Here is a 17,683-nt window from a genome sequence, read left to right as displayed (position 1 = left end):
AGATGGCGACAAGCCAGACGACATGACAAGCTCTCACTTCTAAGTGCATGATGATTACGAACGTCACGTCTTATACACACATCAAAATCACTCCAGCAGGGAGCAATGTAAAATTAACACCTAACCAAGTAAACGTACCAGGAGAAAAAGAGCATGTGTTTCGACACACGTGCCGTTTGGTTTGCATCACGGTGGAAGAAGATAGGTGATCCGATGGCGGCGCGAGGCGCGGCCACTTAGTATGACTCTACGCACGCTGCTGCCGCAAGGGGCAGCACCTGTTCTGGGGGCCACTTTTTCGCTCGCTTTGCTGGCGCTTTTATGGGCACGCGCGGCAGAGGTGCTTTATTTCGATGCATATATGCCGTTAGCCTGCTTAAAACGACTCTATTTGGTTGGAGGAACGTCCCTTTATATTTCTGCCGACATTCCGATTGACTCCGATGCGGCGAGCAGCGGCAAGCGCAGCGCGCCGTCTGCTCGAGCAGACGACGCGTCTCTTTCGTGTTGGAAAGGACGGTATTTTGACAGTAAGTGGCATGAACCCTTCTACCTGCTCAGGATTTGGCGTCTGAATAACGAAAATTTGCGCATGTTTAAGTATGGGTGTTTAAATGCTGACGGAGGTCGTAAATTATCCACTCTTGTGCCGCTGCTGCAAGGCCTCCTGAACATGTGCTGCCCCTAGCGGCGGCACTCACACGAAGTGGCCGCTCTCTCGCCCCAGCGCGGCAGCGCCTTCGGAGCACCTTTCTTCTTACACCGTGGTTTGCATATATGGTTAGGCTAAGTTAGCGCTCAGCCTGTCATTTATCTTGTTCGTATTTTTTATGGTTCTTTATATATCATCACGTTCTCTAGTGCCTTGGTATTGATACTGGCTAGATCATTTGAGCCGCAGCAGTGACCGACGACAAGTTGCGCGTACCATAGAGCACGACAAGTTCGCATTAAGATGCAATATATCGCCCGTGTTCAACTTCTTCGAGTTACGCGTAGTAAAGGTCTTCAATCGCAGCGAAGCTGAAGGGCTAGCACTCGCATACATTGTTGATCAACAGTATTCAGACTGCCCCGTAGCTGAAGAAGGGCACCCGGCCTATAGGTGCGCGCCACCGAACTGTACACTGGGACCGACACCGTTACTTACTAAAGGGAAAACCTTATACAGGGTGTTTCATTTTAGCTGCACCAAATTTTTAAAAATTGCCTGTGGCAGATAGCACAATTATAATCATTCATCTAAACTACTCGATGAGGCGGCCATTACTTCCACGAGAAATCAAAACGCCTAATTGAATAATTAACATAATTACGCTAGTTAACTTTTTAATTAATGATTTTAGGCACATCTTTCAATCTACGAATTATAGCCGCTGAGTTCGCAAGGCGTATCCACTTGGAACGCATTCTCAGGACTGGACCAGTTTCAAGATGTTAATTTTTAACGTGTCCAACGAAATCAATGGGCGTTCCAGTTAACTTTTTGAGAAAACGCTGTTTTATGCATCGAAGCACAAAGTTAACTGGAACGCCCATGCATTTCGTCGGACACTTTGAAAATTAATATCTGGAAACTGGTTCAGTCCTGAGAACTCGTTCCAAGTGGATACGCCTTGCGAACTCAGCGGCTATAATTCGTAGATTGAAAGATGTGCCGTAAAATAATTAATAAAAAAGTTAATTAGCGTAAATATGTTAATTATTCAAATAGGCGTTTTGATTTCTCGCGGCAGTAATGGCCGCCTCAACGAGCAGTTTAGATCAAGGATTATAATGGTGCTATCTGCCACAGGCAATTTTTAAAAATTTGGTGCAGCTAAAATGAAACACCCTGTATGTCTCATCGTTCAGTCGACCGTCAAATTCCTTGAGCGAAAATGCGTCGACGACACGAAAGGTACAAAAACTATCATCATCAATGGCTCATACCCTCGTAAGCACTCATATCCCCGTAAGCAAGCAAGATGGATAATAAAGCGAATAAATGGGTGACAAAGCGAATGAAGATGGATGATAAAGCGATTTAAGAGGGTGATTAAGCGAATTAGGAGTATGACAAAGCGAATTTAGGGGGATGTCTAAGCGAATTTAGGGGGATGACAAAGCGAATTAAGGGGGATGACAAAGCGAATTAAGGGGGATGACTAAGCGAATTAAGGGGGATGCCTAAGCGAATTAAGAGGATCAGTAAGCGAGTTAAGAGGATGTTTAAGCGGATTAAGAGGGATGCCTAAGCGAAGTTGACTAAGCGAATTAAGGGGTATGTGTGCGTCATGTGTCCGTCTTAAATGCATCGACACTTGGGGTTTCGCCTTGAAGGGATAACATAAGAGACCCTGTGAATTTTCATCCTTGTTTCCTTTAATCTATGCGAAAACACTTCATGAACGCAGCCCCACGTAGAACACTCTACGTGCGTGATTCATCGAGCATACTTTGCAGGTTCAATTCAGGGCATGTGTGTGTTCAGCGTCACTTTGGGCGAGCCGCCACTTCCGGCTATATCCGGCAGCCCATTTTCCAGCTTTGTCAGAGTGGCCTATTTCTAAGACACTGTAGTTTCGGCGTGAAATACACATTTTTACAGGTTGTATTTCATGTTTCCCGTTCCCATTTCGCACGCTGTTTGTCCTTGAGGCATCTTTTTTTGTAAGTAATCATGTCACTACATTTATGCCTTGCAGAATGCAAAATTTTGGTGCAATAACATCGACCAGGTTGAGCTTTACGAACACGCTTGCGTACATCTGGAATTTATGACGCTCATATCTGTCACTGTAGCTTAACGAATTTCGCGATTCAAAAGCTGTCCGGAATCTCACCGTCATGTTCGCCTCTTCGTCAGTGATGTTTCCATACTGATAAATGAAGCACTGAGCCTTTTCATTAAATTTAGCACGTGTTTCGTTGGTCCACCATTGCTTCAGTGCGCCTTCGGCATCATACTGGCTTCCTTCGCAGAGGATAAAAGGTACACGAGCCAGAAGGCATGAAAGGCGAAGCGATATAAAGGTTTTCAACAAGACAAAAAAAAAGCACGCGTAGGTTGGAAGTTCAGCTTCTATGCGTCGTGATTGTGGCTTACGCCCACCTACTACACACTAGAGCAAGGAAAAAGAAATTTAAACAAACATGTCAGAATAAAAAGCACATGGACTTACATGGTCAGCAAAGGACAAATTTGTGCCTAGAAATTCGCATCGCTGAAGATGGGGATTTTAAATCTTTTAAAAGATTTTAAAGGAGTTTAAATTCCTGAAGCAAGAGTTGTGCTATGGGAGATGACATAACTTATAGTTCTATATTAACATTGGACACCTGGGGCTCTTTAACGTACACCCAAAACAGGGCGTATAAGCGTTCTTGCATTCCATCCTCGTCGGAATGCGGCCCGCTGCGAACGAGAATGGAATGCATGACCTCATACTGATGGTGCAGAATAACATGGCCTTTGAAGCGCCGCAGATGTGGGTGTATCGATGAAAAATCCCGGCTAACGTGCCAATCAATGTGCGATTCAATTCGCAAGATAGGAGTTTCTGTGGTGCAGCGGTCATCCTTAGCGTTTCGATTTCGTTTAGTTTTACAGCTGGGCGTTTTGAAAAAGCAAACACTGTAGGCAAAATGACCGTTTTTTTCCTCACGTACTTATCGGGCCTATTTGACATAAAGTGTCCCAACTGACGTTATTCAATGTGTTCAAAGCAACAAAAAAATGCTTTAAAGAACACAGTGTTAACACCTATGGTGTTTGGTTGACAGGCCTCTGACGTGGAACCCCTTGGGTCTTACATTCGTTTCTTGCACTGTGTCTTTAGTTAGCTGGGACACCCTATATAAGCACAAACTATGCGTACAGAAGCGTTTAAAGGCGAAGCTTGCCTCCTCCTTCGACTTTCCCGCTGCTGCTCTTGTTGGCTGCCGCTGCTGACTTGCCGATAATAAAACGACATGGGCCATTGCGTATGTGTCACTGAATATGTGTCCAAATAGACCACTTGGGTCAGTGCATATATGTAACTAGGCATATGTGCCCGAGCAGACAAGTTAGACGACTGGATATGTGCAACCGGGCATTTGCCACTGGGTACATATGTGCTCTAATGTACAACTTGCGCCTCTGGGTTTGTGCGGCTGGGTACGTGCTCGAATAAACAACGTGGGCCACTTGGTGTGTTTGTGGCCAGTACCAGTCAATTGTCGAATACCATAGCCGGGAGCCAGCAGAGATGACAGTGGTACGACGAGGACTGCGTGATGATGATATTACTTTCAGTATGACCCACGAATTCACCTAGAGCTTTTCTGCAAGAAAGCAGCCAACAACAACAACAACAGCAACAACAACAGCAACAGCAACAAGAACGTCGCAAGAAAGTTTTCAGCGTTTTACTAGAGGATACACAATCGTCGCTTGACATTTCTCAGAGGAAATGCCTTGTTTCCGAAGATTTCGGCTGTAAGAGTCTTCTAGGTACAAGTATTTTTTTTTTCTTTAAGGATATTTACCTTGGTCGTCAAAGCCGTGTGTCATTTCGTGTCCGACTACCATCCCGATAGCTCCAAAGCTGAGAGAACTGTGCATGCGTGGAAAGAATTCAGGTTTAGTTTTTGCAAATTAACGAGTGCAAGAAAGGAATCCTTGTTGCATCTTGAATTGCTGAAAACGCATTCGCTGAAGGCTGGCAGAGAAAAGCGTATTTGCACCTTTTTAAAAAACAAAATTGGCCTAAGTTTTTAAAAAATAGGTATCGTGCACCGAAGCGCGTATATGAGAAATGATATCGCTGATGACAAACGAAGGAAGCAGCTTAGCTCTTTCCCTACCATGGGGAAAATACGTGTTTTTTGTATGTTACGGCAGATGTTTTATTTTGTTTCTGAAGGAACTACTCCACTCAATATTTAATGTAATACATAAACAGAAAGCAAAAAGAATGCTCTTTTCACGCATAAAAGTTTTAGTAACGAGATTTATGTCATAAAAAAGATATAAATTCTTAAAATTAGGATTGTGCGATAATATTGAAAAATGTTTGTAGTGACACGCTTGGTATCTACTAAGAAAAAATGTTACGAAAATTCTGGCGCTATCTCCGAAAAAATCAAAATTTCTCATTGAACAGGTATTTCGCTACAAAAATTTAACTGCAAGCACCACAGTTGGGCGTGCCAGGCTGCGGCCGCCGATGTTCCGGGCTGGTTTGCGTCGTCGTCGCTTTCAGACTCAAAGTCCGACGAAAAGTCAGCGTCCTCTGACTCGCTGCTATTTGATGTATCGATAAGATCAGCCGCAGAGGCAGCGGAATGGCGATATCTGCGATCTCCCGAAGCGCGCGCGCCGTTTTCGGAGCCGGACATTTTTGCGTTCTGCTTTGACGATCGCGAAACTTCGGAGCGCGTTTAAAAATCACCGCCTGGCGAGAAAAAGCGAAGTGCTTAGAAAACAAAAATATAGTTTCGCCTCTTTCACGTCCGATGGCGCAGTGTGTCCGTGAGAGGTGCAGAAGGTCTCGAAAGCGGCGTTTCAAACCATTGATAGCTGGCGGCCATTTTTTCGTTCTCCTTTGACGATCGCGAAACTTCGGAGCGCGTTTGAAAATCACCGCCTCGCGGGCGAAAGCGAACTGCTTAGAAAACTAAAATATAGTTCTCCTCCTTCACGCCCGATAGCGCAGTATGTCCGTGAGCGGGGCGGGTGTCTCTAAAGCAGCGTTTGAAACCATTGATAGAGAGCTAACGATGCCCAATGGGCGCGGTACGGAAAGAGTTATGCCACGTACACACTAGCGGAAAAACGCGCGCGGCGCGCCGCCGGCGGCAAGACGCGCGCCGCGAAAGCAGCCGCGAAACGGGTTTTCGTTGCCGCGGCAGGGATCGCTCCTGGACCGATTTTTTGCGGTTTGCCGCGTGCCGCGGATGAAGGAGACCAATGAGAGCGGCCCGCTTCCGTGACGTGCGCGCGGGAAACTGGTGCCATGCGGACCCGCCCGACCGCTTGTTTCTAGTTTCGCACTATCATCTGCACGCGTCAGCTCCCGGATAGTTCTAGAAGGGGAGATGAGTCTAGTCTGTCACGTGATTGCCGCAGCGGCGCGCCGCCGGTTGGTGTGGCCGCCCTGCCGCTGCTGCGTTTTGCCGCCGGCGGAGCGCCGCGCGCGTTTTGCGGCTAGTGTGTACGTGCCATTAGGGATACTGTGCAAGACTCCCCCGAAAACCTTGCGATTACAATTGCGGTGCTTTTTGCACTGTTTCCAAAGAACGAATATCGTATGTCCATCGTGAAAGCAGACGTGTGTTTCTACAGCAGTAGGCATCGTCTTATGGGTGTTTTTTTTTTTTTTTTTTTTTTTTTGGGGGGGGGGGGTCTTGACAGGTTTCTTGAGCTGGACCTCTCAAGGCAATTTTGTACCTAATTTGCCTTGAATAAACAGAAAGAAAGAAAGGCGAGAAAGATATCTTCAAAACGACAGCTCAGACGTGGCTGTCCGATGTACGCGGAAAGTCGGAGCCGATCGCCTCAGAAACAGGTTGGAGAATGCTGCAGTAGGTGGGCAACCACGTCGCGAGATCATTTTTCCTCGAATCCCTTTAGTCATGGATTATGATGTACTGCCTACAAGTGAGTCAAAGTTACATAATTATATTTCAAGGTGCTGCAGACTCCATTGTGAGGACCCTTTGTGCACTTTCAAGTGAGCCCTCATAATTAGAGAGTAACGAAATTTCCTTGACATGAACAGTCAGTGATGTGCGTTTTTCAGTAAAAAAACACATTTCGATCACCCTTTTCAAGCAAATGCATGGTTATTGGATGTAGGCAATATGAGGTGAGAACATTTTTTTTTGATAATTGCTGATGGAACATGGCACGTTGAAAAAGAACCTTAAACGTGGCCGTGCATATCCTTAAGCAATCGTGTGTAGCAGTGCTCTGCAGCAGTGTGGTAGAGCCACATTATGTAAGTAGAGTGCTCATTTGAGCGGAATGTCCCCGTCCGTGATTTTTTTTTCTTGCCAGTACTGAACTGAATCGGCAAAAACAAATACCGTACACGAATGTTTACAACGTAACTGAAGGGGATGTTTTGCGGGATCTCTTCAGACCCTGAAGCTAAGAACCAAATAACCGATAACATCATAGAAACAGCTTCACTGAGTGTTTCGGAGCCCTGCTCTACAACTTTCAAAGCGTATGAAATGTATTTGAACGAATAATATTGCCTTTACTATTCCAAAGCTGGCTCTCTGGCTTGAAAGCGAGGAGGGGGGTATTGGAGAAAAGGTGAAAGGAAGTACGCCACGGTAATCAGCGGCAGATTCTAAGCACATCCTCCAGAGCTCCTCGCAAGAAGACAGGTAACGAATGAGAAGGCATAATACATATATAGTGTATTAACAGGATAACATATAATATGACAGCGCGAGAAGACATAATTAAGGCGCCTCGAATGCACCTCGAAGGCGCCTCACGCACTGACTCGCTGCCGGACCAAGTATTCCAAGATGGACCGACACGTCCTGGTGATTGGGATGCTGGAGAGATTTCACTCCGACGGAGGGTTAAAAACAGGGTGTCGAAACCGAACCCAAACTGAAAACTGGAATTTTAGCCGGAACCCGAATATGGGCTGAACCCGAACGAAACCTAAACCTGAAACAATAATGGCGGTTATCGGTAGGGCATGAAACGGTTCAAGCATGTAGGGCGACAACGGATGCTCAATGAACAAACAATTCTTCGAATTAATTACTTCATCAGTGGTCATACCCCATTAGCAGAATGTTAGGACTCGCAAGTCGCGTTGCGTGCAGCAATGGAGATAGAACGTGCGCGGTAGCAACGCCTGAAACGGCACCGGATATCTGCGTTTGTTGCGCGATATGGTTCAACGCACGTTTGAAACCTCAAGGCAGATTACAACGCTCTTCGATTTCTTCGAATCATTACCGGGGGACAATGTGCAGGCTTTGGAATTTTTGTTGCCGGTTAGTCAGCGCGAAACTACGTGTCGCATTGGTTAACATCTCTACCTTTCCCTCTTCACTTCTCTATCACGTGTCCCATGAAGATGCGTTGGAACGGTCGTTGCAGTGTTTCGCACAAACTGTACTTGTTTATCGTTTAGAGCATCAATATCCTCACCTTCATTTATTTTTAAACAGCAGAAAACAAAGCGAAATGTTAATTGTTGACTTATTTCTTTGTTGGGGACTGTAAGCTTGGTGTTGTAGTTGAATAGTTTAATGCGAATCTCCGTTGTCTCCGACACCACATATATGATAGCGCCCGCTTACCACGATTCCAATAGGAATTACCTGAAGCAAAAAATAAAATAAAGAATTACCTTCTTAAACTGACTATTGTGCTTTCAAGGTGCGTAAGCTAAGCACACCCGGTGCCAGACACGGGGATTCTCTCTAATGAACTCTGTCTTTGATATGTGCACGAAAGCCTCTTAGTATCGGTGCAATCCATTTGTAATTTGCACAGTGTAAAAAAATGACTTCACTCATCCTTATCAAAGTGCCTCGGCTACTTTCTGACATCTCACTCTTGAAACTAGCCATCGCTAATAGTGCCGCGATGGCAGTTCGAAGTGCAACGTGCAGTGCAGTGATCGATGCACAGTGAGTAACTGCTTTAAAGGAAGACTGCAAGCTTTCCAGAGGTTTCCTCGACCGAAACGGGTACTGTTTGTTCCTGCAGCACGCGACACACAGTAGTAATACGGCTGGTGAATGCGCAATACTATTGTGTTTACTTTAGCCGCGCATATAAAAGGGCCAATCATGGCAGTAAAAGAAAGATTGCAATCAGCTCTTTGGTGTCGCTCTTCCTCACACGTGTCCCTTCTTTTTAGCGGGGGGGGGGGGTGGTAAAGGGGGGGCTGACCTACTTCCCGACGTATACGAAGGACTTGCTAAAGTGTGCAACTTTAACCGATACACTGACTGCAGACATCACACGATCACGTTCGGAGCAGTACGTTTCGAAATCTCTTTACGTCGGCGCATTTCGGAGTTATTTTGGCAAACGTTCCACTGCGTTATGTAACTTACCGTGGAAGACCATATTGATAGAACACACCTTGAAGTACACCCGAGGGATACACTAGAAAAGAAACGATAAAAATGCCTAAGTTATGAATTCAAGAAAATATATATTTATCGAACCACACCGTAAAGGCAACAAAGCAATGATTGTCAAAAAAGTCGAATTCTTGCGCGACCTTGCAGAACAACAGCCCATTTTCCAGCGAAGCTGTTTCTTTCGAGCTGTTCCATTAAATGTTTATCTGGTCTTTAATTAACGCATATGCTTTGAAATGCTGCCCGCATATGACCCTCCCGTTTCAAGCATTGGCCGCATACTCAGTGTACCACGTAACTTGTGCCAAATTTTAAAAATATTTCAGTGCCACGTAGCTGCAGAAAACCAAATTAAAGTTGTTTCCCATCTCTTGCAGCAAGCCGGACAAGTTTTTCTTTGGATTTAGCCTAATCACATAGTTATTTATTATGAATTTACCGACTTCGTGAATATTATACACAGAGCTCAAGTGTCAATGAGAAAAATTGTAGATAATATTAAACAAATTCCCGATGTACCTTTTTTTCGCTCCACCCCGGCTACATAAAAGTTTTTGAAAGCCTGAAAGAAAGCCCGCGAAATACGACATCACGGGGCACGTTTATCGCGACAGTTTTTTAACGCAGCACTTTTAAGTCACGCCGCACTTAAGCAACCCTCCATTTCCACTGAAACTGAACTTGGTGTCATGTTCACTTCGCTTAGTAATCTGGTAACCATGCCTGCTAAACCGTTTAAATGCATTATAGCACTCTATAACGCCTATAATGAGTAATTTTCTTGTAAAGATGTCTTCGAACTAAACAGAATAAATAATTGTCGTGCGTCACCCAGAACCTTGCTTTCAATCTTGCAATTTCAACGAAATATAATCAACGTGCCTCGAATAGTTCACCGAGGAGACCGGGTAAACTAACTACACGCCTCATATAACCCATGAACATTGGTAAAAAAAAGTATCCAATAATTGTTTCCGAAGCCGGTAATTAACCTACACACTTCAAACTTTCGGTACACGTCACCCACAGCATGAATCCATTGTCTCTAGATATGAAATTGCTGCCACTTTCGGTCATCCAATGACAGCGGGGAAACTTTGCAAGCGTTTCATGTAACATCTCTAAACAGGCTGAAATTGAGGCTATAACAATTTTCACTTAGCCCCTGATGAACCCGCACACGTCACGGTTCACTTGCGTATCACCCCCAACATTTCCCACATTTTGTCAAAATATAAATTTTGTGAGTGATCTAGTCCTACCCACAGGGGTGGTTAGTAGCTTTGCGGTGCGCCGATAAGCGCGAGTGCACGGAATCAAATCCCGGCCACGGCGGCCGCACTTAAATGGGGGCGAAATGCAACAGCGCCCTTGCACCGTGCATTGTATATGCACGTTAAAGGGCCCCAGGTGGTCAAAATTAATTAGGTGGGCCTCATATTCTGATGGTAGTTATGGCATGCGAAACGTCAGAATGTAATTAATTTTAAATCTAGTTATTTTTTTTTCAGAAAGCAGCGAAATCGGCATATACCGTTTTCTTAACGCTTCTAGTCGCACAAACATATTCGCTGCAAAAAGTCGCAATATGATCTAGTTCTTTCAGGACCCCGTAAAAGTTAGCAAAATAATGTTTTCAAGTGCGTCTATATTGTGTAATAAGGGAGGAAAATTCTTTATCATGCATTTAGCATTTTGCAGTCTTGTTAATGTTGTTTCACCTGAAGTGGTAGGCCAGTGACTATGACGTATCGCTGGTGAGCGCTGAGTCGCAAATTGAATCGCGGCCTCGGCGGCCACATTTTGATGAAGGCGCAATACACAAACACTCGTGTACACCGATTTCGGTGCACGTTCTGGAACCCCAGGGGGTGAAAATTATTCTGGAGTCTCCCACTGCAGTGTGCCTCATAATGAAATCGTGTTTTTGGCGCGTAAATCCCCAGAATTTATTCTTTTATTAACCTTTCTTGATTTCGTTCATTCTAATACTTAGTGTAGATTGCGAATGTTAAAATGCGTAAAACAGTTTTTCGGGGGATAATTAAGGTTACCTCCTTGCCATCATCAATGATTTTTATGTAATTTTGGCGGGATGAATCAATCGAAGAGAACATTATTTGACCAATTTATGTTAATGAAATGGCTGCACATTCGAATAATCAGAAATAAAAAAAAGTTATGTATAATTTATTTAGCAAGAGTTTCTCTGAGAGCTGCAACTATACGAAGATGTTCTGATCGGATGTCTGTGGCATAAACATTGCGCGTGAATTTGGAAAAAAAAATTGAGCATATATGCATGCACTTACGCATTTCGTTTGCAGCTGGATTGTAGAAAGCGTTAACAACTGCGGGGCCTGTGTACCAGCTACAATTGAAGAGCAAAGGAAATGAAGCGTACGTCAATATTCGCGCTTGTACAAAAAGTGGCAAATGACCAGGTATAAACAAACTTCTAAATGCTATAAAAGTTCCCAGATTCATTTTAGAAGACCTCGGCAGAATTGCTGCACTTGGCGAGAGACACGTTAGAAGACACCAAAGGACTCGTTTTATCATAGAGCGTTTCATAAAGCGATGCATTCTTTGCTTATCCTCCCACCACCATTTCATGTTGTTCGGTCGTTGTGTCGACTTTTAGGTCTGTAGGCCAGGCGATATGTTAATTGGTCTGTCGGCCGGTGGCTATCTCGACGGATATATTTGTGGTTAAAAAAATGAATGAGCACTTGTAGAGCTGGAGAACAACGTTGTGACACTGAAAATGACACAGCTAATGGAATAGCGCATGATTGGCAACGCGTTCTTTGAATTTCATGTTTCTTATATTTTTTTCATGCCCCACTGGTTATGGGTGAGACCACAGCAGCGATGGCAGAATGCTGATTCCAACTCTGCTTTCTGCGAAGTCTTTCTTCTGGCTTGCCGATCTTGCCGATCTTGTTATCAACTTTGCTGAGGTGGTTGTAGCACCTTGCGGCGTAATACCAGTCATTTGTGCTCAACGCGTGGTTGATGCCTTCTGCCTGGGCTTGGATAGCGCTATCCCCTTGGGGGATGATAGTGATGACCTGTCTATTTGAGCATCAAGTGATCCGTGGGCCGACATAATTGGTGACGTTGAGCTAACTGTAAATTAATTTACTCCCTTACAAGTGGATAAGGGTGTAAATATGTCTTAACTCACACGCTTACACCCATGAAGTGTGTAAGAGTGTGAAGTATAGCCCTCACAGCCTTAGATGTACAGCCTTATTCATTTTGAAGGGTGTTATTATTTTTCAGCCTACGTTTCCGCAAACGGTCAGCGTGGTCCCGCGGTGTCTGCGAGCCAGGATGCAAAACCTGTATCACACGCTTCTAGCTTCGGTGGGCAAGACAACAGCAGTGACGACACAATGCCGATTCACACTGTTTGTTTCAAATTTTTTTGTTATGTTATCTTGTTATTTATCGTATGTTATCTTGAGGGAGCTATACCTACGTTCACTAAGACGACCGCTTCTTGCTGTTGCTTCTTCGCCCACACCGTCACGCCTTCTTGCCTAATACCCTACATTCTTATCACATATATTGTTTCAGCGCAGTAGCAGCATGTCGTAGACTCGTCATATAAATTTTACCGGCAACAAAACTCTAAACAAGCCCCGATATTAACGGCTTAGATTCCACGCAGGTCCCTTAAATACTAATTTAATCATTTTGAAATTAGTTATCTGACAACTGGAACTAATATAAAATATAAGATGCCGGAGAAGTTAGAAATAACTAAGAATAGAAGCTATCTCTTCATCTGCTGCCCTTACGAGAAGAACGTTTCACCGTCTTCTAAACATTCTGCTTTAAATGTGACTACTCTCAGCACCCGTCACCACTGAGAATGCCTAAAGCTCTTGCACATGTTACTAAATCATTCTCACTCTTCTTCACTTAAGAAACGCACACACGCACAAGCATACGCACACACACACGCAAACGCGCACGCGTGCACACACACACAGACACACACACTTCACGATACCCTCCTGCAGTACTGCTACATTTTGCTGCAGTGCTGCTAGATAGGGCACTTGACATCTGTGAAAGCTGTGGGCTACTTTGTAAACTATGTGGCGTCGACACTACGACATTTCTGTTGGTATTGACGCTGTCGATGCCTTAGACATTGTTTGGCACCAACCAATCTCTTCTCGGCACAATCTCAATTGTGGTTGTGTGCATTGTTTGAGGCTCATCACTATCATTGTCATGTACGTCTCCCTTGTGCCGTCGATGTCGTTTTGACGAACATGACATTGACGAATAGCAAGCATACATACCGCCATCTTCTCGAGAAAAAATTTCTATGTGATGCACGTAATGTCGTTCTCGCCCAATAGAGTGTTGCTCGTTCTGGACTCCGAAATACGCGCACAGACGTCACTGCCCTCGGAAAAATCGTCATTGTGTGGTCGGTAACCGCAACGGTCGTCTTAAGCGAAACGTAATTGACTGAAGGACACGGCAAACCCAATTTCGAGCCTCTATATGCTGTTGCCGTAATATGCCCCTGGGTATGTGGCCATACTTGGTCAATCCTCCCCATTGTTGAAGTGCCACTGTAACACGAGGGGTGTGTACAAGCCAAAACTGTATTTACATAAGTGTTTTACTGCTCTCTTCATGTATCGCTCCTCCCCATTATTCCTTCGACAAACACCAAACGTCGCCGTCATCCACGTGGAATAGCTGCGTCAACATGTCATTGTTCATTCGTATGAACTGCGCTCTCATTCGGCATAGCTTGTGAACGGCGTAGTAGATAAACAAGAACATGGTATGACATTGAAGTAGCAACTTTTGCAGTACATTAACATAAACATTGCATGAGGCAGCACGCTGAATAGAACGACAACAAAACAATTGTACGAGCCGCAATTAGTGGTAAAGTATTTCATTAACCGTCTCAAGAAGGCTTCGTCTCGCGCAGGTGCCAATTAACAGACAATGAAGCAAAGAAATGCATAGAAATCTTACCACTTTTACAAATTTCCATGTATAAATAATATTGAATGAGGTAAATTTGCATTAGGCCTCATATTAGCAAGAATGCAAAAACGAAAATAAAAGCTACAAATTGATAAAATGTATTTTCTTCGCGTGTTTTTACATTTGTGATCAAGTGGTCGCACTAAAATACAACAAGGTCTATTCGTGAAATTTTCTGCAAGTTCCAAAATTCTTGTCATTTTTCACTACGTACAACGCTTTGGAAAATACATGAAATTTCGGTGGGTTCGGTTGATCGAGAACAACAGTAATTGCAGTTCTTCTGTGAGGCCTTCGGGCCTACAGGGCATCTGAGGTGGCGCTCAAATGATGACTATATAGAAAGGCTACTTGATGTCTTACACTGATTCCTTGTCATACGGCTGTCCTAAATGCAGCAGTTCTCGCATCCAGTTGTTTTTATCAATGTAGTAAGACATCTCCAAAAAGGAACTGCTGAGATTCAGGTTTGGTACCTGCAATATTAAGGTATATTAGGATGGATGACTGAGATCTCCACGCATGACTATGAGACTACAGAGTGATCGTAGTTTTAGTCGGCATTTTAGAGCAAAACAGTAATGCAAGATGACCTCCTGCGTGCTAAAATAGTTGCTCATAGAAATGATGCCCGAGATTTTATCAGAGCCCCACAGATTGGGAACACACGCACGCCCACACGCACATACAAAGAAATTTGCCACTATTCTGAATGAGATTTTTTTTTCGTGCTTAAGATAGCCACTATTTGATCTTGAAAATGACAGTCTGAGTCTACGCTGGATGAAACGCTTGCTTCTTTACATTTCGTAGCTATGCGGTAAGTGATTTTACTTCTTTTTTTTACATTTTATCCTTTCTCTACAAATGATTGCCCCGCTTGTGGTGGCGAATTGCTTAATGATGTTTAAATATACTCCGCCTTACTATGGCGGTTTCATTCATGCAACAGTTCAACCCTTTTGAACGTATTTGCTTCCAAATCAATCATTCAATAATCAAGCGATTAGTCACTCAAAGAATCAAAACCCAGCAAATCACGGCGCGTCAACCCCTCTCATGAAGGAAATGGCCATAACAATAATTTCGAACATCCATGCACTGAAACACTCGCTTAACGTTTTGAGCATTCACAGTTCGGAATGTACCGTATGGCATTAGTCAGGCGTTTGAGCTAAAGCTAAAAATTGTAATTTTTCAGGGCTATGGTCGTTGCAGTCGCTCCTAAACGCGGTTCGGACTTGCCCAGGCAGCACTTCACACCTGGTAATACAGTTTAGTTCGAAAGTCAATTACAGCGGTGCTCGCTAGGGGAAACTTAACTGTAAAACTCGGAGGTTTGTCAGTTTCAGATTTTTGAGGGCTGGAAGCGCGGTGACACCATTTAACTGGCTGTATATGTGTGTAGATTCGCTGGTAATGTCATTGCTCTAGTTTAAAACTGTCTTCACAGATGAAAGCACCATCATTTTTATGGTCGTAAGGCTACACTGCAGAAACTATTAAATTGCTATTGATTGGACGACATGACAAGGGATGTGCACTGTCTGCCTAAAATACGTGGATGTGGCGTGATAAGAACGTAAGGCTGCTGACCACTGCACGCACCAGTTTGATGAATGCTGTCACCGTCGCCAGAAATAATGCTTACGTACTAACAGGACTAAGATTTCTAAATAAACAAGGCCAAATCGTATTAGTATCGCGAATCATGCAGGTGTGACGCTTTCCACGTGAGTATCAGGAGTAATATAATTTTTTTAGGATGATATGAAGCTTGGCATGAGGTTCCGATGATTTGCTTACCATTTGGGAAATTGTACGTATATCATTCAATGCGCACTTTGCCAGAAGAACGGTTAAGATGTGCTAACGGCTCAGAAAGGAAACTGTTCACTAACACCAGCGTGATTCGCCACAATCGCGCTTTTGATAACGAAAGCGTTGTTCTCACCAATCACGTGAGTGCAAACAAAATATTTGTTTTCTGAACCGTAGTATAAGATCGCGCCGCTGTATAACGTGGATGCCGTTAAAAAGCGCCAAACTCTCTGGTGGCGCACGTGTTGAGCCTGCATCCTGTGGTGCCCCCTAGCGGGCACTGCACCTTTATGTATACCTGCTAATTACCCGCAAATTTCGGCGAAGCTTACCAACTTTGCTTGGTTCTACAATATGACCAATATCGCGTCAAGCTTTACGAAAAAGAAAATACTGATCGCGAGGAAGCTTACCTCGTTGGTAAGCTGACTCTATACCATTGGAATTTTTTTTCATAGTAAAACGGCGTCAGAGGAGTTCATACTTCGAGCAAGTCTGACAAGTTCCTGAATCAGTAATAATTTGTACCAGCAAAGTGGCTGGAAAAGTCACTGGGATATAAAAACTACGTGTTGCTTGTCAGTCTCTGGTGTTCGAAGACTGATGTTGCTTGTGTGCTGCGTCTAGAGATAAATCATCATTAATAAAATGCATATCTATCATTAAAAAAGGCTTGTGCTTGGGGAAAGAATTACAAAGAAATGCGTTAATTTCGCCTCTCTGCACCTCATTGAAGTGTCAGCGAGATTTTTTACGAGGTTCAAGGATTGGCAGGTACGCTACACGTTTCATGCTGTATATCAAGGCGGCGAGCAACGGATAATTCCGGCTACTGTGCTATCCAGACTTTTTCTCGACCTAAATATTATCGAGGTGTTTGAACCTCTCGTGAAATTATTATGCATCAGTGCGCCACAATTGCAGCATATAGGTAATCAGCGTAAGTGTAGTGAGCTTCTGCGGCCAGAATATTTGAATCTTTTTTCGTTCAATGTTAATGGCACCGATCCCAGAGCTTCCAGAAGTATCGGCGTATTATCATTAAATCCCGGTTAAATATGCTAACTCTTACGAGAATCGATTGAGCACTCACGTGTCTGTATAGCTGCTCAAGATATGTTACGTTGAGTAGCCAGCTTGGGTATCCAATTTTCGAAACCATTTTTGCCAACTGTAAAATCAAGAAGAATAGCAGCTTATTATTCCTGAAGAAAATGCTTTTAAAATTGCATACTGGTAGAATTTAAAAAAAAAAATTTGCTGATGACAGGAACACGTCGTTGGGAACGGGCGGGCTTGTCACGTCATGCAGTGCCACCAGCGGCTATTCCGGCGTTGCATTGGGCGCTAACCAAGAACGCGCCGCTCATTGGCGTTACTATAGCATTGCAATAAGGAAGTGCGTCCGCTAAACCACACCGCTAAGTGTGCCAGCCACTCGCCAGTGGCATGCGCGCCAGTGTCCACGGCAACAAATAGTGTGAGTGGAGGTGAGTGTTAATGTGACCGGACACATTGTAATTATTCTCTCGAAGCCTCGTGCTAGGCAGCCTACATGCAAGTGCTGTTTAAAACAGCGCTTGCATGTAGGCTCCCTACCTTGCGAGGAGAAAGCGCGCCGTCTGGCCTAGATATTTTCCGCCGTACGCCAGGGGAATAGCCTAATCTACCTTCTGTAAATTTTGCATACCTAGTTTGCATCGTACTAAACATGCAAGGATCACTGTGGGCTCTG

At 44.1% G+C, this 17,683-nt stretch overlaps 1 protein-coding gene across 3 annotated transcripts in view; it reads right to left on the bottom strand.

The window, feature by feature from the left end:
- Positions 1-17,683, bottom strand: part of LOC119453398 (neprilysin-1-like) — a 52,901-nt gene that overhangs the window by 9,986 nt on the left and 25,232 nt on the right. For all 3 annotated transcript variants that reach the window (XM_049667842.1, XM_049667844.1, XM_049667843.1), the window contains 6 exons: positions 17,042-17,119; positions 14,491-14,603; positions 11,409-11,467; positions 9,067-9,118; positions 4,513-4,580; positions 2,826-2,956 (listed from right to left, as the gene is read on the bottom strand). In XM_049667842.1, the coding sequence (XP_049523799.1) occupies positions 2,826-2,956; positions 4,513-4,580; positions 9,067-9,118; positions 11,409-11,467; positions 14,491-14,603; positions 17,042-17,119 (501 nt within the window). The remainder of the gene's footprint in view (positions 1-2,825; positions 2,957-4,512; positions 4,581-9,066; positions 9,119-11,408; positions 11,468-14,490; positions 14,604-17,041; positions 17,120-17,683) is intronic.

The sequence above is a fragment of the Dermacentor silvarum genome, chromosome 5, assembly GCF_013339745.2.
Source record: "Dermacentor silvarum isolate Dsil-2018 chromosome 5, BIME_Dsil_1.4, whole genome shotgun sequence".
NCBI classification, from domain to species: Eukaryota; Metazoa; Arthropoda; class Arachnida; order Ixodida; family Ixodidae; genus Dermacentor; species Dermacentor silvarum.
Note: the sequence above shows the minus strand (reverse complement) of the source record. Positions and strands in the feature narration are given on the sequence as shown.